The sequence below is a fragment of the Curcuma longa genome, unplaced genomic scaffold (assembly GCF_044706935.1).
Source record: "Curcuma longa cultivar G26 ecotype Majalengka, Jawa Barat unplaced genomic scaffold, ITB_CL_G26_1.1 contig_16139, whole genome shotgun sequence".
NCBI lineage: Eukaryota > Viridiplantae > Streptophyta > Magnoliopsida > Zingiberales > Zingiberaceae > Curcuma > Curcuma longa.
In genome coordinates, this window is record NW_027430290.1 from 48,039 (window position 1) to 70,636 (window position 22,598).

At 36.9% G+C, this 22,598-nt stretch overlaps 1 protein-coding gene across 1 annotated transcript; it reads left to right on the forward strand.

Moving 5' to 3' along the window:
* Nucleotides 1–19,641: 19,641 nt before the first annotated feature.
* Nucleotides 19,642–22,285, forward strand: LOC141816339 (calcium-transporting ATPase 4, endoplasmic reticulum-type-like; the record flags this gene model as incomplete). Its single annotated transcript, XM_074704138.1, has 4 exons — nt 19,642–19,787; nt 19,877–21,493; nt 21,986–22,052; nt 22,164–22,285. Coding segments are annotated over exons 2-4 (1,599 nt in total), but the record flags the coding sequence as incomplete, so codon positions are not given.
* Nucleotides 22,286–22,598: the final 313 nt, after the last annotated feature.

Genomic DNA, 22,598 nt, shown 5'->3' on the forward strand with positions numbered 1-22,598 from the left:
TATCGATTGTTTGAATCGATAGTGAGATGATGTAGAGAACACTACTCTTAATCATTCCTATTCAAGCATTAATATTCAGAGACGATGTTAATGCGTTGAGACTAGCATGTAGGTCAACTGGATGACTTGATCTCATAAGTCATGGATATGTGATATCGAGTTGACACATGGGTATACATTAGAGAATGTATACTGAATTGACCCATCATGAGAAAGTTTCATGGATCGTTATATGAGTGTCAGAAACTTTCTCATGTGACTATTGGTATGGATAGTCCTTAGACCTGAAGTCACTACGGTTCCCTACATAAGGAGTTATGTACTTTGGTATCGTCAAACGTCACCCGTAACAGGGTGGACTATAAAGGCGATCACTGGGTATGTAACAAATTATGCGGAGGGATGTGAGTGATGTAGATGAAATCTATCCCTCCTATATAACGGGAGTGATATCTTACGACCTCTTGATAGAGTAGGACCACGAAATGCATGACCATACTTAAATGAGTCAATATGAGATATTGAGCTCATTTGCTTAAGTGAGTCTACTTGGGGATCAAGAAACATAAAGATTGATAAGAGGATGACACAGTCTATGCCTCATTGATCAATCTAGATATCGAGGATAGAAGGACATAGTTATACATTATCATAGTCACGAAGGTTATATCGGATCTCGACATTCTTGTCACTTGGGTAGCAATGATGCATTGCTAGATGCCACTCATTGCTTATGTTTCTAAAATGAGGTTTAGAGATATTGCCAATGTTATGAGAACCTATTGGATCACACACAAATAACACTCTATTTGAAGATGAATTCATTTTAGTTTGACTAAAGGAACAATTAAGCTCATTGAATGGCCTAGACTTGAGTTGGACTCAAGTTGGTTGAATTTGAGTTAGACTCAAATTAAACCAAGTTGATGAATGGATTTGATTCATCATGCATGATTAATGTGGATTAATCATGAATTGAAGAAGAGGAAGTTATCATGCATGATTAATAAGATTAATCATGCATTGATAAGAGAATACCAAAAGCCTAAAAATCTTTGGTATTCATGGCATGAGTATAAAAGAGTTTTTTCTTCCAAAAACTCAATAGATGTTCATTTTTCTTCCCTCTTCCTTCTCTTGGCCGATATCCACAAAGGCAAGGGTTGCTAGCACAACCACCTTTCTCCAAAAGTGAGTGTTCGTGTGGATACGCATAGAGGCACGAACACTTGAATGTGCTAGAGATCCGACAACCTTTGGACGAGCGGGATAAGCAAAGGACACGCATCAAAGGTGAATTCTATTAGATATGATTTTGTAGATTTAACTTGTACGAGTTTTTCGCATGGATCACGGAAGGGATCCTATTTTTCCACTACGAAATCGTTGTTTTATCGCATAGGATTCCCAACAGTATGATACAGTAAGGAAAAGTTTTTTGGTAATTGAGTTTGATTCCTCACTGTTGACTCATGTGAGTCACTACTAGACTTTAAAGATAATTCATAATCAAAATCTGATTCTGACTTGTATATCTATTGAGTAGCTACTAAGACTAGTAGGTTAACTTGATTTGAGTCTGATTCAGATTCTGAAGAGAACTAATCCCAAGTTGCCTTGAGTATTTTTTCTTTTTGTGATTGTCTTTTTTATTATCTTTTAGAAGTGGACAATCTGTTTCGAAATGTCCTTTCTTGTTGCATTCAAAACATCTGACATTGGTTAGATCTTATCTTGAGATTTTCTTTTTCATAAATTTTTTGAAAAATCTCTTTCTTCGAATCATCTATTTGACAAGATTTGCGACTTTTGAAGGTAGGTCATCTTCATTAGTCGATGATCCAGACTCGGATTCAATTTCTATTTCTTCTTTAGGTTTGAGTTGACTTAAGTTTGAGTTTCTTAACAATTAAGACTATATCTTTTTCTTTTTGGTCTAAGTTAGTTTGTTCATGGAGTTTAAAGACATAGAAAAATTCATCTAATTTGATTAGAGATAAATCTTTAGACACCTTGTAATCATCTGCTATAGATGTCTACGGAGTTATCCTTGGGAAGACTTTTAGGGCATAACAAATCAAGTCACAATTATTGACTTATTTGTCAAGTGCGTGAATGTCATTTAAGATTTTGTTCAATCGACTATGTAGTTGACTAACAAATTCATCATCTTTCATTTGAATATTTTGAAGTTGACTTAATAATAAGTCCTTGGTGGTTCGTGAGTCGGCTGAGCCTTCGTAAAGTTTAATGAGTTTCTCCCACAACTCCTTAACACTATTAAAAAGTTTGACTTTTTTTAATTATTCTTGAATCAAACTACATTGAAGTGTAGTTGTAGCTCGAGCATTTGCTTGAGTTTTCTTTTTGATGTCACTTGTCTAAATTCGACTAGCTTGCCATTTGGATGTCTAGGTAGTTCAAACCCTATCTTGATGATCATCTAATTTTCTATCTCATTCAAGTGATAGTATTCCATCATTTTTTTCCAATAGGCCAAAGTTATTGCCATTGAAGAGTGGAGGACATATTGTGTTGAAACCTCTTGCAAAGTCATTTAGGGTTAAGATTGGTTGAGTTAGAGTTGAGTCTTTAGGTTGAATTGGTTCTGACCAAAAATATAAAATTCATCCTAAGTTAGATTCAGATTTTACTTTGGGCTAGTTAAATAGAAATCTCAATTATTCAGGTTTTGCTTTGGGCTAGTCAAATAGAAATTCTTAACTTAGCTTCAAGACGGTGGTGAGGTATAGGGACATTATTTGATATCTAAGCAACAACAACTTTATAAGACAAAGCTAAAGTAATAATTTTAAATTTGACTAGTTTTATTACAATCCTTTGGTCTAACTGGTTTAGAATGAGGTGAGTTAGCTTCAGCTAGTTCCACCAAATCGGAGTTTCCTATCGTACTATCAGTTCAACTAGCTCTGAAACGAATTTGTAGGTTCAAACTCGACACTAGAGGGGGTAAATATCATTATAAATTTTACGAGCTTTAAAGGACGAACAATTCTAAATAATATGGACAGAATAATGCAGCAGAAAAAGAATAAGTAATTAAAACAGATATATAGCTAACTAAATTAAGCATGAAAGATAAATTGTAAGGATGCACGATATAAATAAATTGATTCTTATAGGATTATCTTCTTTCTAGAAAGATTCTAGGTGGAGAAATCTTAAAAGAATCTAAAAATAAAACACACAAGAATACAATAATGTATGACTGTAATGATAGTGCTACACTTGATTTGTTGTATTTGGAAGATAAAGTGCGATAATGCAGCACGTGACCGAAGTAATGTTCGAATATCACTGAGTATGAGCCTGAGCATGTTGAGAATGATTGAGAATGAAATTGTTGAAAAACTTTCCTCATGGCTCTTTTTATAGGTCTTCTTCGAATGCTAACATGGCACCTCCCGGTCGCCCTGGCCATCCTTGGTTACCTGAGAGTCTGCTGATATGGCTACAACACTTATCTAGTAATAAATGAATTCTACAATTCCAGTCGATTGAACTTTCCTCAGTTGCATGGAGCTAGGCCAATTTTCTTCTTTGACCTGACTTTTCCATATCACAATATTCCATTTACATCAGTAGCTTGGAAGCATATATGGTCACCTAAACGATGCAGTCACCTGCTTCTCGCTCCAGTCGCTTGCAAAACCTCGACTCCAATGGTCAAAGGTTATCTCTAGTCAGTCGTTCGAGCTCCCTCCCAGTCGTTTGCAACCGTTGAACTTTGCTTCCCTACATACTACAACAAATTTGACTTTCCGCAGTACGTCATTAACGACGCACAATTATAGTGTATATTAATAATAATTTTTATGGCGCGCCTAATCCAGTGCGCTGCGGATAATATTTCATATTTTACAATTAATAGCGCACAAATAACAGTGCGCTGTAAATACCATTTTTCATAGTATGTAAAAATTATACGCTGTAAATATTAAATAATATTTACAGGTATTTACAGCGTGTATTGAATATATGTTGTTAAAAAAGTACTATTGACAGCGCACATAGATGTACGTTATTAAAAGGGGTTAAAAAAATATTATTGACAGTGCATATAGATGTACGTTATTAAAAGGGGTTAAAAAAATATTATTGGCAGCGCGCATGAATGTACACTATTAAAAGAGATTAAAAAAATATTATTGACAGCGTGCATGGATGTACGTTGTTAAAAAATAACTTAGAAATGAAATTTATAAATAAATTTTTATAAATAAGAATAAATATGAATTAACAATGAAATTTACTACATCTGTGTAAAATATTTTTAAATAGAAAATAATCCATTTATAATATATTTAATTTGAAAAAAAATTATCAAATAATTATACATTTATATTATTTTAATTCATTAAAATCCTAAATAAAACCCTAAACACCGTAACCTTATTTCGCGTTTCACGTTTTTGGGTTTCCACCAATGCTTGCATGGCGCTAAGGCATGCACGGCGGAGGAGCTCCATGGGCGTTTCTCTGGTAATCCTAATCTTCTTCTCTTGCCTATTTCTCCATCCTGCAACGTGCGGCACCAATGGCGTCGTAATCGTGCGGCGGCGCGATGGATGTTGCACGGAACGATCGGGTTTGTTTGGGATCTCATTGACCAGGAGGCCGAAGTGGCAACAGTCACTTCTGTGTTCCTCTGGTTTCTTCTTCGGGTACCTTGTTAATGGCGTTTGTGAGGTACTTTGATTCCTTTTCATGAATCGGGCATTGTCCAAGGTTTTTTCTACTACATGTTATCTCTTCTCTTCTAATGCGATTCTTATTCAGCTACTTTGATTCTTTTTTCGTGAATCTAATCTGGTCTTATTGAAATTGCTTACCTCATCAGACTAAATTTGTACTAAATTTTGCATCCATTTCTTTCTTCTTTTTTGTTCCAGGAATATGTTTATAATTGATTGCAATTCAGGTATTGTTCTCAGTTGTCATTTCAATTTTCTCCCTATATTGATTAAATTTCTTAAATTTATTTCCTAGTATTTACTTGCAGCTATGGTTGTTACTTCACGTTTGTGCAAGGATTTGTGTATCTTGCCCTAATACACCTGCACGGCTTCACCACCACTCAGATGGAAAATCCATGGAAGACTTATGTTAAGCTGCCCACTGTTCTTATGGGCTCACATGGATTAACCAAAGGGTCCCTGGCCTTCTTGAATTACCCAGCACGGCTGATGTTTAAATCTACCAAGGTCTGTCTTCATACTTCTTTCGGATGTTTGATTATCCTTCAGATTTGATGCAATTGTAGTGTTCGTCTGTTTAGTGGTCTGAATGTTTGATTTGTTGATGCCATTGAAATTTGATTTATGTCAACTACCTGTATCCGATACTATTAGAGTTTGAAAACATATGGTTTGCATTGAAGTCCATATTTAAATTAGTTCGACATGTTCTCGAGTTTAACAACATTGCTTTTCTTGTTTATTAGCATAAGATAACTTGTTGGAGTAGAAGATGTATTCATTGTGAAACTGAAGGTGTGATCGGTTGTTCTATGAGCAAGTCTTGTGGTTTAACCTATGCATTCAGGATGAATGATGTTTTACTTTGTTGTATATATGTCACACTCTTACAATTATGACTTCTTTTTATATAAATGGTGTTATATAGATGCTAATGATTTTGGTGGCGAGGAATCTCGAGGTAGAGTGTGTGGAATGAGCTTTGGAGTTAAACCATCAAAAGTTGGAGCTTTTGTGGAAAAAAATGCAACTGTTAAGCATCTTGAAAGTATAGTGCATAATCTTCAATAAGAAATGCAAGAAATGAAGTCCTTCTTTCAAACTATAAAGTTACAAAATAAAAAGAACAGGTTAGTAATGTCGCTATTCCTATTGTAGAGTTATATAGTCCATATATTTATCCAGAATTATATTGTAGAGCTATTTCTATGAAATTCATCAAATCATTTCATTGCTTCTAATTCATTGTTTGTAAAATTAGGTTGCTAGTGGTGGCATTGGTAGTGGTATTGGAAATTATATTGGTGGCGATAACAATGTTGCAGCTTAGGTAACTATCTTAACACAATATTATACTTTTATTTATTATTTATAGCATGCTTTATTATAAAAATTTATTTGATCATTAATTATTTTTTATTGTTATATAGTCAAAACTAAAGAATGTGAGTGCTAGAGATATCAGTGTTAATGCTAAATGTAAGCTGCTTCATTGGTTTGTTGATGAAGCTATTGCAGAAGGTCGAATTGCATCCACGGATCCAAAAGCAAAAGCACATCACGTTCCTCTTGGTGGATCTTATTGGAAAGTTTGGATTGATAGAGTTTTCGTGGAGAAGGTGGAGTTAATTCGACCAAACGAAGAGATATTTTTTCTCGAGGATGCAATAGGAAGCACAGTCGCTTGGGCATCAATGTTTATAGTTTTGTCTGACTGATATAGATGCTAATGATTTGACCATATACTTTTTTGTAGTAAAGATGAATTTTTGTTACTAGTTTGGATTTTTTTATCTAACTAAATGTTGATGGTTATTTCTGATATATATTATAATTGTTTGAGCTCTGATTTTATAATTGTGAATGTGATATTATCATTTTATATGATATTTGTATATGGTATTTGTGTGTTGGATTATAAATGTTAGAGCTTTGATTTTATAATTATTTGTATTTATATTATATTTGTGTATATAGGTATATTATACCTTAAGAATGTAATTATCCGCAGCTCGCGGGCGCGCGCTGTGGATCCAATTTTTCTGCAGCGCGCGCCCCGTGCTTTACGGATGTATTATAAGTTTTAACAACTTACGCTCTGTTTGGGAGGAGGTGAGGGAAAGGGAGAGAAGGGTAAGGAAGGGGAAAAAGAATATTAGCCCTTGTTTGGGATGGGGTGAGTTAAGGAGGGGAAGGGGAAAGAAGGGTAAGCTTTCCCCTTGTATGCCCATGAATCAGCATAATTCCTTACACCCCGAATCGGAGTGTAAGGAAGGGGGAAAAATATAAAAATTATTTATTCCAATTTTACCCTTCTATTAAAATATTAATTATTAAAATAATTCATCTATTAGGTTTTGCATCATCGCTCCTTTCCGTTCCAACGCAGCCGTCACACAGAAGCTCCGTCTCATCGCCGTCCCAACGCAGCCGTCACACAGAAGCTCCGTCTCATCGCTTCAAGTCTTTTTCTTCCTCAAGCCTTCATCTGCAATTTTTTTTTTTTTTGCCTGGTTTACTTCCTGATTATTGCAGTATGCGTGAATTACTGAGATAGAGATAAGCATGCATGACCACTGTAGGAATCTTCCTCAAGCCTTTTTTATTGCAACATCACGTAAACCACTTTTTTTGTCTTCCTTAAGCTTTTTTTTTTGTTTTAATAATGACCATTATCTTCCTCAAGCCTTTTTTTATCTTCCTCAAGCCTTTTTTATTGCAGCATCACATAAACCACTTTTTTTAGTCTTAAGTTTTTTTTTTGTTTTAGATATGTATGACCACTGTAGGAGCATCATGTAAAGTAGCTTTTTGTGATTAAATCTTGTAATTGTTCATGGAGCATCATGACTATATAACAACTAAATTTACTGAGACAAATTTCCTCTAGATTGGATTTATAAAAAAAAAAAGGTTGGAGTTGTCATTTTGCTCTAAAATAGTATGTGTATTATACCTACAGTGGTCATGCAACACACCGATTACCATACGAGCGTTGCTCAATTGTTTAATCATACTCAACATGCCATTTTTGTGATGCTTCCAATGACTTGATTTTAGATTATGGAATTAGGTCACCATTAGTTTTGTCTTTCTAAAAAGAATGGGTATGAACTAGATAAATACAAAATTTAGATCTAACAAAATTTTTTCTTAGATATTTTTTTTTACTTTCTATTTAACAGTATGAATATCTTGTATGATATTAATTTATTTATTTATTTGATTATAGATGGGTGATCAAAACGATAAACATAATGATTTCATTAAGTTGCATCGTATGCATCAACTCGCATCGGCACAAGTTGTTTGTTTGGTTGTGGCTTGGTATGCGCGAAATAGGGACAAACAAAGTAATCAAATTCCTCGTCTTGTACTATTAGAAGGGGAACATGTACGAAATGAATTAATGACAAAATTGCTAACTAATGATCAATGTCATAGTATAATTAGAATGAGTCCTTCTGCATTTGTGGGATTGTGTAATCTTTTAGTCAAAGAAGGTGGTTTACGACCTACCACAAGGATTACTGTAGAAGAACAAGTAGCAAAATCACTCTATTTGCTAGGTCACAATGTTACAAATCGTGAACTTGGATTCTTTTTCTATCGATCGGGAGAAACAGTGAGTCGTCATTTCCATAATGTTTTAAGAGCTATAATGGAGTTGGAGGATAAATTTCTCAAACAACCGGATGGGTCACAAGTTCATTCAGAAATCTTCACTAGCAATCGATTCTATCCATTTTTTAAGGTAAACATATTATTCTTATCTTTTGACTAGTATAGATTAATGTCTATATATTCATAATTATTAATAATTTAAACATGGTGTATTAGGATTGTGTTGGAGCAATAGATGGAACACATATTCGTGTTAAAGTTTCTCCCTCTGATGCCCCAAAGTTTCGTGGTAGAAAGGATTTTCCAACACAAAATGTTTTAGCAGCATGCACATTTGATCTGAAATTCACTTATGTCTTAGCCGGGTGGGAAGGGACAACATCCGACTCAAGAATAATAAAAAATGCATTAACCAGACAAGAGTGTCTTAAAATCCCAGAAGGTAAATCAAATGAAATATATTGTGATTAGGCTTTTCTTGCTTTTACAATTTAATAACATATTTTTTTTAGGAAAATACTATCTTGTTGATGCTGGATTCATGTTGAAAAGTGGTCTTATTACACCATATCGAGGAGAACGTTATCATTTGAAAGAATATAGCCGCAATCCACCACGAAATGCTCGGGAGTTATTTAATCTTCGACATTCTTCCTTGCGCAATGCAATTGAAAGAGCTTTTGGAGTTCTTAAGAAGAGATTTGCTATTATAGGAAGTTCAACAGAGCCAAATTATGGAGTTGAAACTCAAACAGAAATTATTCTCTGTTGTTGTATTTTGCACAATTATTTGATTAATGTTGATCCAGATGAGGGATTGCTTGCCGAGGTTGATGCTGAACTTAATAATAATAGTGATCATCAAGAAGAAAATCATAGAAATAGAGATGACAATGAAGATGCAAGAAGGGGAGAATTGATTAGGGATTCCATAGCTGCGGCTATGTGGTTAGATTATAATATGTGATATTTATGTTAATTTGTTTATCTTGTGGTTTTGGACAAATTTTCTTGTAATTGGATGATTGTGAATGTTGACATTTTAATTTATTATGTTACTTGAATGTTATGTCATATGACTATTTATGTGATTGTATGTTTGATTGTTACTATATTTTAATTTTTAAGGATGCCAAAAAAGAAGGACTGGCAAAGTGAAAATGCAAGTGCAAACAAGGCGAATAATCAATGTGTTTGGAATAAAGTAATGGATGATGCTCTTATTGATGCATATTTGAACCAACATAATATAGGCAACAGGGTTGGCGGAACCTTTACTACACATGCATTCGAAAATATTGTGAATGAATTGAAAGAAAAATTTCCTGACAAATTTATCGATAAGGATAAGGTTCAAAATCACATGAAACATATTAAAAGAGGCTGGTTTTCATGTTATGATATATTCAAAAATGGTATGAGTGGTTTTGCATGGGATCCCATCACAGAATTCTTCAGTGCTGAACCTGAAGTTTGGCAACAACTAATTGAGGTGTGTATGCATTTAAAAAATATATTTGATTTTCTTTTGTGATACTATCTATGAATGAATGTTTGATACAATTATATTGTAATTTGTAGATCAAACCAGCAGCTGCCGAATGGAAGAGCAAGCCTATTCGAAATTATGAAAAGTTAGTTCAATTATATGGGAAAGATAGGGCTACAGGACAACATGCCAACACTGCGTCAGAAATGCGAAAGAAAAGGACTAGCATGGAAGTGGAGAATAATATTGGTGAAAATCAGTTCGAAACCATTGATGAAGTTGAATTTATGATCTCTCAACAAGAAATTCATTTGGATAATTCAAATGCAATTAATGAGGATGTTCAAATTCCAACTCCTAATTCTGAACCAACTAAATCTCAAGCTAACTCTTTTGTTGGAGCATCATCAAAGAACAAGAGTGCAAAGAAAGGTAAAGTTGATGATGACAGTATAAGCAAAGCAATTGACCATGTAGCTCAAGCCATTATGAGTTCAACACATGAAATGGTTAAGTCAAATGAACTTCCCATTCCTGAGAATGAAGTGTGGAGCTTGTTGACTCAATTAGGTGTTGAGCAATATAGAATTTCTAAATGCTATTTGTATCTTGTTCAACGCCCGAAGATGTTGAGAGCTTTACTTGGATGCCCTTTGGAATATCGCAAAAATTTATTATTTCAAATGATGGATGGAGAGAATCTACTGCATGATTAGTTTGTTACTTGTTAGATGATATATATTTGGATATTATGTAATATGCATTTGGATGCTATGTACTTGGATGATTTTGGATGTTTGGTAAACTATTATTATTTAATGTAAGACTTGTTACTTGATGATTTTGGAGGGATGTTGTAATAGATTGGTATGTGGTTGATGATGATGAGGGCAAAAATCTCATTGTGATTTTTTTATTCCAGAATGAATGAGCAGTGTAAGCTTTCATTTCGAGATTGCAATTATATAAACTGTAGCTAAAAGTTGTTCCTTGCCACGTGAAGGTAACAACTTTAGTCAACATTACTGCAATAGTAGTACTTAGACGTTAGTAGTGCTTTAACATGCATGTTAAATCATAACCTTCATTTCTAAACTGCTTTTAGATAAACTAGGGTTCAATTTTTTTCCATGTCAATTATAACATGAAAGAATAAGTTACTACAGTAAGATGTTAGTGATGTGAGTTTGTGACAAAGCTAACCAAGAAAATTTTCTCACCATACGAAGTTAGGACCAGTTTCTGACAAAGCTAATAATAAAGAATGTTTTATCCTTCAAGTGTTGAAAGGAAGAAAAATAATAAAAAGGATATAGTGGAGATATCTAAGAGTTCATCAATTCCTGTTGAAAATATTTAATTTCTAAATTAGAAAACATTATCTATCAATTCTAATTCTAATTCTAAGTATTATGTTTGGATTTAAGTCAGAAAATCGAAAGAAAAAAATTCCAAAAGTTCAGAATCTAGAATTTTAAGGGGTGAATTTAATTTGTAATTTCGATTGACGAACTCATTGAACGAATAGTTATCAAGGCATTAGACAAAATAAAATGCCTAACGAATAGTTATTGCCAAATTATTATTGATTTATTTTAACAAGTAAGGATATTTTTGTAATTTTATATATTTAATCTTCATTCCCTTTCCCTTCTTCCCAAACAAAGTAATACATGTTATGTTAATGAACCTTTCTTTCCTCCCAAACAAGAAAAATATAAATACTTTTCTTCCCTTTCCTTTCCCTCCCTTCCCCTTCCTTCCCCGTTAATGAACCTTCCCTCACCCCATCCAAACAGAGTGTTAGGGTTATGCAGCATGTGATGTGCGCTGCGGATAGATTAATTGCGCCCTATGGAAAGTCAAATTTATTATAGTGACACTTGATACGCATAATCGATATGATATTAATTTTACTCGCATGTACCTTAACTAGATGTTCAACTCCTGGTTAACCCATCTAATATGATTTTCCAAGCCACAACTCCTAGCTACCTCTACTCATACTTATCTGCCAAGTCATAACTCTCAACTGCCTCCATTTAGATTAAATTCATGTACATATTTTCTGATTACCCACTTAGCCATTGGTTAATTGTTTGCATTCTTTAACCTTCAGTTTTCAGGTGCATCCACCTTTTTGATAAGGCTGATATATATATCTGAGCGACTCTAGATAAGGGTGATATATATATATATATATATCAAATATTTCGATTCACTAATTCCTGGTTTGTTTTATTTTCGTTTTGTTTCATATGTTATTTCATATGTATCAGTTTGTTGTCTATATTTGATATATGTATGCAGTTGATGCTTTTTTATTATTCTATTTAGATAGTTCTTTAAGTCTCTTTTATTATATTGTCACTAAGTGAGGTACCTCTCGGTGTGTGAAAAATGACATCCCTAGGGCTATGCTGTCTGGAAACTTGGAGACGGGAAACGGGAAACACGGAAACGGAAACGGGAAACGACAATAGTTGAAGTTTCCGATTTTTGGAAACGTCGAAGACCTACTACAGTGTCAAAGACCTAAAGTTAAATAGTTTTAACTTTAATTTAAGAGGGATTAATTAAATAAATCCAATGTGGATGGGGTTTAATCAATTAAATTCTAATTCATTTAAGATTAGGAGATTTAGTGGGTTTAATTGATTAGTGGATGAGGTTTTTTGGATTAATGGCTTAATGGTTTAAACCCAAACCCGTTAGGAACCGTTAAGAAAGATTATAAAAGAAGCCCGGTTTCCCAATCGTGATTTTCTTCTTCGTTGCGCCGCAGCCCCTTTGTCTCTGCTTCTTGCCGTCGACGCCGACCGGAGGGGCTGCCAACGCGACGCCGAACCCCACCTTCACCTCTTCTCCTCTCTCTCATCTTCTGCCGCCTTGCCATCGCGCTCAGCCGCAGATCGAAGCCACCACCGCGTGCCCCCCTGCTGCTGCCGGGAGAAGGAGCCGCGCGTCTCCTTCCCTCACGAACCCAGGAAGCGCCTCTCTCATCTTCTGCCGCCTTGCCATCGCGCTCGGCCGCAGATCGAAGCCACCACCGCGTGCCCCCTACTGCTGCCGGAAGAAGGAGCCGCGCGTCTCCTTCCCTCACGCCGTCCCCTCTTCTCTTCTTTTTTCCCCTTCCTCACCTTTCCTCCACCACACGGCCCCGACGCCGTGTCTGCTCTTCTCACCAAGTCCCGACGCCGCTACAGCCTCCGTGGCCCCGACGCCGTGTCTACTCTTCTCACCAAGTCCCGACGCCACTACAGCCTCCGTTTCTTGTAAGGTTCCACGAATGGAAACGTTTCCTAACGTTTCAGAAACGGGGACGGCAGTCAAAATGCCGTCTCCAGACAGCATAGCCCTAGGGTGTGACATGTTATATTTGAGAGATGTCCTAAGATAATTGTCTTATGATTATACTATTTATTAGATAAATAATAATTTACTATTTGAGTGCACATTCTCTATGTGTTTGATTGGATCTTAAACTCGGGCCGATCGTGTGGGGCCGTTGGGGTGACGGATTTCACCTTTTGTTGTAGAAGATTGGATCTTAAACTCATTTAATGAATGTCTGCAATACGATTCATAGCATGAGAGAATTTATGATAATTAGATCATAACTTATGAGCATCTCTATATGTGAAATTATGAATGTATTGAAATTATCCCTGTCGATGAATTGATGAACGTGGGCGTCATCGATTCTGTTGAGACTAGCATGTTTTAAACTCCTTGATTTGCCAAGCAATTATTCTCACTAGCTGGAGACATTAGATGTTGAGAGTTAAACGTGGATGCTAGTTAAAGGTAACTAGTTCATTGGAGTGACCTGCAATGAGACTTCATATGGTTTTATACATATGTCAATGAATATCTCAATGTAGCTTAAGTGAAAGTTTTCTTTGACTTGTGGTATTCAAGTCACCTTGGTCATGAAGGCTTATACTTTGACATCTTAAACAAATATCTCCGAGAAGATGTGGACTCGGGATGATTGACTACAAGTCGAAGTGTCTGAAGGTATTTGAATAGCCTACAAAGGATTCATCGTTCCTTGAAAAAGAAAATGTATACTCTGCGACCACTTGTTAGGATTGTTACTAAAAGTCTTTGGCCAAAGCATCACATGTCAAGAGTATGACACTCTTGGACAAATGTACAAGTAATTTGAATCCACAAGATAAGAAAGTAAGCTTAGACTAGATGTGACGTAGTCATCCTAGTGGGGATTGACACAAATAGATCATGTCATGAACTAAGTGAGTATAGGATGGTGAAAAGAACGAGATACATTTTATTATAGTTGCTGAAGGGTTTAGAAATTATTCTAGAATCAATCATTGATTTTTTGATCAATTAGAGATCATGTGTACTACTAGGTGCCACTCATGATCGTTTCGTAATTAATAGTTAATTATGGGTGACCAATATAATTGGGAACCTATTGGGTCACACACTACAAGTATCTCTTAAGAGTTTAAGAATTTGATTCTCAAATCAAGAAAAAGAAAGTTTGGTTGGACCAGACAAAGGGTAAAATGATGGACTTCATCTTACGAAGATAAAATGAACCAAATTAGTTTGGTTCATGATGAAAGATATTTGGCAAAACAAAAGTGATGGGGGGCTTCGTCCTGTGAAGACGAAATGAATAAAACTGATTTAGATCAAATCAGAGGTTGTTTAGTTATTAAACCAAGTGATTTAATTTTAAACCAAATTGAACTCGATTCGCTATCGTAAACCCTAAACCCAGTCCGATTTGATTTATTCTCTTCTCTCAGTTTTTCCCCCTTCGGTTCACCCGCGTGAGAACCATTCTCACGTTTTAGGGTTTTTATCTTGTGACAATCGAGAATAGGGGAGAAAAGGGGAATGAATTTTGCAGTTGGTTTTCTCCCTCCCGAGCCGTCCGCCGCCCTCCTTCACCGAGAGATTGAAAATCCTAGCCGACCTCCTTTAGAGTTTGCTCGCGCAAGAATAAGAGACAGAGAGGAGATCGCGATTTGGTCTTGTTAGAGCGCCACTCTTTCGCGAGCTTAGCTAGCCAAGGATGAAATGTGCAATCGCCTCTCCCGATCGACCTTCGTTCGAGGCAAGCTTGGCCAACCAAGGAAGAAATGCACGATTGCCTCTCTCAATCAGCCTTCCTCCGAGGCGATCTTCTCCGGCCAAGGAAGAAGCATGTGATTGCCTCTCCCGGTCGGCCTTCCTCCGAGGCGAGCTTGGCCAGCCAAGGAAGAAGCGCGCGATCACCTCTCCCGATCGTCCTTCCTCCGCGCGAGTGCCGCCCATCTTCCTCTCTAATTGCGACTTTCCCTAATAGGGGAATCGCGATTTAACCCTATTTACCGATCGCGATTTGGGTCTTCAGGTGAGCTTCGTCGACCGTGTGAGTGAAGAAGTTTGATCGTGATTTCTCCCATGCAAAACCGCGTGATTGAAGATTCCCTTATTTCTCGATTGGAAATCCCGAGCGATATTTTGAAGCCGCTGAGTTGCTTCGCTGGTTGTACGAGAGAGAGAAATCCAACTGCCTCCTTCTCGGGTTGTTTCTCCTAGTCGATCAGTCGGCGTTGGGACATATCCCTGATCTCATGGTTGATTTTTGGTGTGCCCGTTTTGGATTAAAATGTGAATATCCAACCGACGTTGGACATCGACAATCAGTATTCATAGTGGACATCAAGGAGAGGTGAAGTGTTCATCGTGAATAGAGCAATTGTGGGAAGCCTATTGCCGTTGTAGGAAGCTTGTAAAGCTATCGGAGAACAATCCAACTTCGTCGAAAGAGTTCCGACCATTTGTTCATTTATTGACGGTCAAAAGTTGACCATAAAAAATTATATCAAAAATATGATTGTCGATGATAGTTAGAAATCTCAAAAATCTATCGTGATAAATATTATTGCATGTTTTGATTATTAGGGTTTTTTCTCGTATCGATCGTTGTCGATCATCGGCTAGTACTGAAGACGGTGATGCGATTCATGACTTAGGAAACCGCCTAAATGAGAGCTTAACGTGGATTACTAGTAGAGGCGGAGCTTTGACAAAATCGCTTGATTAATGCCAATTCCAATCCTGCTCAACATCATCTATCAAGTATGTCTAGAATAAAAAAATATTTTGAGGTGCATGAATCCACCTTTTTAGATCCATCTAGTCCGCAGCAAACGGTTCGCGGTAAAGACGTACCAAATCTGTTGATGGCTGAGGCTTTATCAAAAAGCCTTTGAGGGTGAATAGGTCCACTAACATGACCTATCTAATTCGTAGTAACAACTACGGTAAAGACACGTCAAATCCGTTGATAGCTGGTCACTTGCTCAAAGTGTGCAACTCCCTGGGCTTGATAGTCTTAGAGCGATGGGCAGGTTCTTTCTGATGGTTGGATGTTACGGATGACTGGCGCCAAGAGGAGGACATGGATAGAGATTAGCTGGATGATGATCACTGCGGTGGCTGAGCTGCGGCTGTACCTACTGGCGGTGATGGATGCTGGGGATGTTGCACGAGTGGATGTGCCAAATGGTTGCGCGACTAGCTAATGATGCATGCATACAGATGTCCGCTGACCTTGGTGGATTTGGCTGATGCTAGAGGATGATGGAGGTCGAGCTGAGAGGATCTTGGTGGCGACTGACGAGCTACCCTCGTGCTTCAGGAGGGTGGCATGACTGATGCTACAGGATGATGGAGGTAGAGCTGAGAGGACCTTGGTGGTGGCTGGAGGACTACCCTCGCGCTTCAGGGGGGTGGCATGGCTACCTGCAGAGGACATGGGACAGTGATTTATTTTGTATACATGATATAGTGAGTGACATTGAGATGGAGAGCTATAGTGATGGATATGATACTCATGTGAGCACATGTACAACATATCTTTGGCGATTGCTCAAATCTGACAATTCGTGAGACATGATATGAGCCGACGTCATTGGAGCTCATGTATTTTTGTGCATGTTTCTTTGATGATATAAATTTATCTTTCATAAAAAAATTAAATAAATTATTATTCTGTAAATTTTAAATTTTTAGTTATGCCATATATATATTCTATTCTATATGTGTGTGTTATGAGTGTTGTAATAATTAAGTTTAATTATTATTTTTCTTCCGCTGCACATGTTTGCGAAATGTGTAAACACGTTTACGAGTGTCGTTTCATACGTATCATTTTGTTGTCTATATTTGTTATATGTATGTAGTTGATGCCTTTTTTATTATTCTATTTAGATAGTTCTTTAGGTCTCTTTTATTATATTGTCATCAAGTGGGGTACTTCTCGATATGTGAGAAATGACACCCTTGGGGTGTGACATGTCTACCAAGTCACAACTCTCAACTGCCTCTACTTGGACTTACTCTGCTTAGTTTGCAACTAAGATTTTTCTACTTGGTTTCCAACCAAGACTTCTAACTGTCTAGTTCTCAATCAAGACTTTGCACTTATCTAACTTCTCTAGGACTTGGTCATTTGCCTGATTCTCAATTAGGATTTTCATTTATCAAGTAACTTGCTTACTTGATATAAAATCATTAATTCATAATAACCTAATTTACGCTTAGTCATACATTAAAATATTGAATTCACAATGGTGCTCATAGCACAAATAGTAAGGATTTTAAAATTTTGCATCTTTCAATTTAGGTTGTTGAATCTAAGTTTGAGAGCATAGTTACACTCAAGAGTCTCCCAAGAGTATAATGGTCTTGATTTAAATTGATTTTAAGGTTTCTAAGATCATTAACAAGTTTTTGGCAAAAACTCGTTGATGACCTTATAATATCTAGAAATTTTAAAATATTGACATGATATGAACTAGGAAAATGTTAGGAACCCTTTGGTATTGTTGATGAGTATGTATAATAGGCTTACACTCTTTAATAAGCTTGTGCTAAATTATGAAGATTTCAAAAACTCACATATCTTAAACTAGGTTGTAGAGTTTAGGTTTGAGAGCATAATTACACTTAAGAAGCTTATAGGAATATAATGGTCTTGATTTGAAGTGATTTTGAAGTTCTTAAGATTATCAACGAGTTTTTGGCTAAAACTCATTGATGACATCACAATATCCAACATTTCAAAATCTTAACATGATTTGAAGTAGGAGAGTCCTAAGAACTCTTTGGTGGTGTTGGTAAATAACTATTACAAGCCTTGGCCTTTTAATGAGTTTGCCAAATTATCTTAAGTTTGTAAGATTTTAAAAACCCACATCTCTTTAATTTAAGTTCTGGAATCTAAGTTTAAAAGCATAGTTATAGTCGGGGCTTTTATGAACGTAATGATCTTCTAAGGTTTCTAAAGTCATTGATGAGTTTTTGGATAAAAATGACTTTATAATATTTAAAATTTTAAAATCTTAACATGATTTGAAGTAGGAGAGTCCTAAAAATTCTTTAGTGATGTTGATGAGTAAGTATCACAAGCCTTGACCTTTTAATGAGTTTGTCAAGTTATCTTAAGTTTGTGAAGATTTTAAAAATCCACATATCTCAATCTAAGTTGTGGAATTTAGGTCTAAGAGTATAGTTATACTCAAGAGACTCATAAGAACATAATGATCATGATTTGAAGTGATTCTTAGGTTTCTAAAGTCATCAATAAGTTTTTGAATAAAAATGTTCTTATAACGTTCAAAATTTTAAAATCTTAATATGATCTAAATTAAGGGAGTCCTAAGAACTCTTTATTAGTGTTGGTCATTAAATATGATAAATCTAAAAAAAGTGATAATTTCAGTTAGTCGCATTGACTCAATCTCTGAGGTAAATATGACAACTCTAGGACCTTTAATGAGTTGCGTCAAATTATTTTAAGATTGTGAAAATTTAGATCGCTCAATTTAAATTGTAGAGTCTGAGCATAAAGGTAATGGTTTAAAATAATTTTGAGGTTCATAAAACTTAAACACTTCAACAATACTTTAATCAAATTTATTGCACTCTTTATATTATCTTGAATGTAATCATATCATCATGAACATTAGAGAATTATGAATTTTTTAAAATTAATATAATTTTGAAATATTTTTGAAAGTGGTGTGATGGTCCCGTTCTAACAATTAGAGCCTCCTTTTCATTATTGCCATATCCAACTCATAGATTCGGTCTAACCTTTACTCGACTCCAATCGAAATCCAAAAAAACAAAAAAAAACAAAAATCTAACAGAAAGATTGCAAAATTCCATTTTGGAGATGACATCATTCATATTAACGAATGATGAGTCAATTCCTTTAAAAAAAAGAAGGGGCCGTGTCAGATATTATTAGAAAATAGATTATATTAGCGTCTAATCGTCACACGCAAAATGCTAAAACTAAACATTCCATTCCATTCACCTTCTTAGCTTTGACCGTGGTTAACTGGTCACGGAGGGGGCCCACCACGAAGCATCCACGAAGCTTCCTTCTTTGCTTCACCATTGCGTAATCTTAAATTAGCGCTAGATCGTACCCGCACTTTCGCTCCCGGCTCTTGCGAGTGCCGCTACTGCAAAACCTGTGGGCCCCAGCGCCATAAAGGATGTCGGGCACTGAGAGGGTGAGGTGTGGGTGTGATCTCCGAGTCGGGCGAGCGCGAGTGGGAGGAGGAGATTTCCAGATTCGGAATTTTCGTGCCTGCGTGTTCCCGCTGCCGCCCCATGGGCTTACCTGCCTCGGAGTTTGAAAACGCCGGTGGGGCCAGGCTTCAAATCATGATGGTACGCTGGGGGGTAAACGTTTCAGCGAGGAAAAAGGAGGAGGCCGAGGGTAATCAGCGACGTGGAAAGAGAACGGCGTTATTAGGACAGTGCAGCGCGAGCGATGCCTTGTGAGCGAATCATTCGTGGAGAGAGTTCAGGGCGATCGCTTCCTTCGAGTCGCGGTTTCTTTCCATTGAAAGCAAAGAGGAAAGAGACGAAGGACAGAACAACACGCGAAGAAGTCTTTTTCTCACGATCGGGTAAGGAAGCCTTCTTCCCAACTCTCTGCTTGATCTTTTCTGCGGGCTGATCCGTTGTGGGTGTTGTTGTTTTTTTTAAAAAAAAATAGGTTATCTTTCGTTTGTTTCGTCGGATACTGGTAATTTGATAGGGATCTGGATTTGGGAGTGCTAGTTCCCTTTAGCGTATTTTAATTGCTTGCGAGAGTCTGGATCTTGGTGCTAGTGGATCGGTGGAGCATTCTGGGTTTGGTATTATTGAGATATTTGTGTGAAAGATTTGATTTTTATCTGGATTCTTGTTGGGGCGGGGTGCGATGGGGAAAGGAGGGCAGGATGTTGGTAAAAAGGTCGAATTGGCGCCGTCGATCTCAAGTTTTCCGGCTTGGGCAAGGACCGTACAAGAGTGTGAGGTCGAATTCAACGTTTCAACCGAGCACGGGCTCCGATCCGAGGAGGCACTGAAGCGGCAAAAGATTTATGGGCTGAATGAGCTCGAGAAGCATTCGGGGCCTTCTGTATGGCAGCTGGTTCTTGAGCAATTCAATGACACTCTGGTTAGGATCCTCCTTGTTGCTGCCGTTGTTTCCTTCGTGCTTGCTTGGTACGATGGGGATGAGGGTGGTGAGTTGGGCATTACTGCTTTTGTGGAGCCGTTGGTGATTTTCCTTATTCTGATTGTGAATGCGATTGTTGGAGTTTGGCAAGAGAACAATGCCGAGAAGGCACTCGAGGCCCTGAAAGAAATCCAATCCGAACATGCTACTGTTAGAAGGGATGGAAAGTTGATTCCTAATCTTCCAGCCAAGGAGCTTGTGCCGGGTGATATAGTGGAGCTTAAGGTTGGGGATAAAGTTCCTGCGGATATGAGGGTTTTGCACTTGATTAGCTCGACAGTGAGGGTGGAACAAGCTTCTCTTACTGGTGAAAATGCTGCCGTGAACAAAACTAACCACCGGGTTGACTCTGATGACATTGATATCCAAGGGAAGGAATGCATGATCTTTGCAGGTACCACAGTTGTGAATGGAAGTTGTATCTGTTTGGTTACGCAAACTGGGATGAACACTGAAATTGGTAAGATACATTCACAGATTCACGAAGCTTCACAGAGCGAAGATGATACACCATTGAAGAAGAAACTGAATGAGTTTGGTGAGGTTCTCACAGCTATCATAGGTGCAATCTGTGCTGTTGTTTGGCTTATCAATGTGAAGTACTTCCTTACCTGGGAATTTGTTGATGGATGGCCACGTAATTTTAAGTTCTCGTTCGAGAAGTGCACATATTACTTTGAGATTGCTGTGGCTTTGGCTGTTGCAGCAATTCCTGAAGGCTTACCTGCAGTTATCACCACTTGCTTGGCACTTGGTACTAGGAAGATGGCACAAAAAAATGCATTGGTTCGGAAGCTACCAAGTGTCGAGACTTTGGGTTGCACAACTGTGATATGCTCTGATAAGACTGGCACATTAACAACAAACCAGATGTCAGCTGTACAGCTTGTTGTCGTGGGACGGTGGACTGATATACTTAGAACATTTACAGTCAGTGGCACCACATATGACCCCCGAGATGGGAGTATACATGATTGGCCAGTCAAAAATATGGATGTGAATCTTCAAACAATTGCTAAGATCGCAGCTGTTTGCAATGATGCAAGCATAAGTGAGGCAGGGAATAATCAATTTGTTACCACTGGTATGCCAACTGAGGCAGCTTTGAAGGTTAGGACATTTTTCTTTATCATTGCTTTCTTTTCTTGCATTAATCCTCTTCCAAAACGTGTGCCTTTCCTATGCTTGTATTAAGTGACTAGTCAAACATTTAAAAGCAGAATGATTCTTGAACTGCAAAGCAAATTACTGTCTTCAATTACAAAAATATACCATAATCTTTCATCACGAAATTTTTTCTTTAATTAGGTAAGTACACTTGATCCTCTGTAGTTATACAATTGCAAACAATGTTATTGATAGTATTGGCATCCGGTAGTTCCTTAGAATAGACATTACATATCCAATTGGTTTTCTTAGCATGTATCAGATGTGTAATTGTCTTGTTCCTAAGCCATTCAATTAGGAAAGATATTAGACCATCAATCTTGCTTATGCCATCTTTTTTTAAGCATTTTTTTGGATGACTTAAGATGACTACACACCATTCAGTCTCTTGGTTTGATGAATACTTGATAATCTCACATATATATATTCTCTCAGGTTCTGGTTGAGAAGATGGGTCTTCCTGCTGGATACAACACTTCATTTGAGTCAAGAGAATTATTAAGTATGTTTCTAGCCTCAATTTCATGTTGTCGTTCATTGATCTCGTTGAAACACTGTGTATGTGCATGTTCCTGGTACAAACATCTGGTTTGACATAACTTGTTAATTGAAGGATGCTGTAAATGGTGGAATGAAATGTTTCAAAGGGTTGCGACTCTTGAGTTTGATCGCACTCGGAAGTCAATGGGAGTCATTGTGAAATCAAGATCAGGAATCAATTCTTTACTTGTGAAGGTAATAGCTCTTTGGATTAAGAGAATGTGTATATTTCCATATAATTTTTATCAATCATCTTCTTTTACGAAACTTTTTTCTTCTTTCAACTGGAAGTTTACTAGACTTTGTAGTTGGTTTGATTTTAAAATTTTGGCTGATGGACAAACAACCATCTTGCTTTTGTGTCTATCATGCTAGAGACCACTCTGAACTCAGGGACTAAATCGTATAGATGACATTTTATTGGCTCAGTTTTTCTAATTACTATCAATTTCATGTTTGTATGGTAACTAGAAGTGAGTAGCCATGACGTCATTGTCCCTTGTCCAAA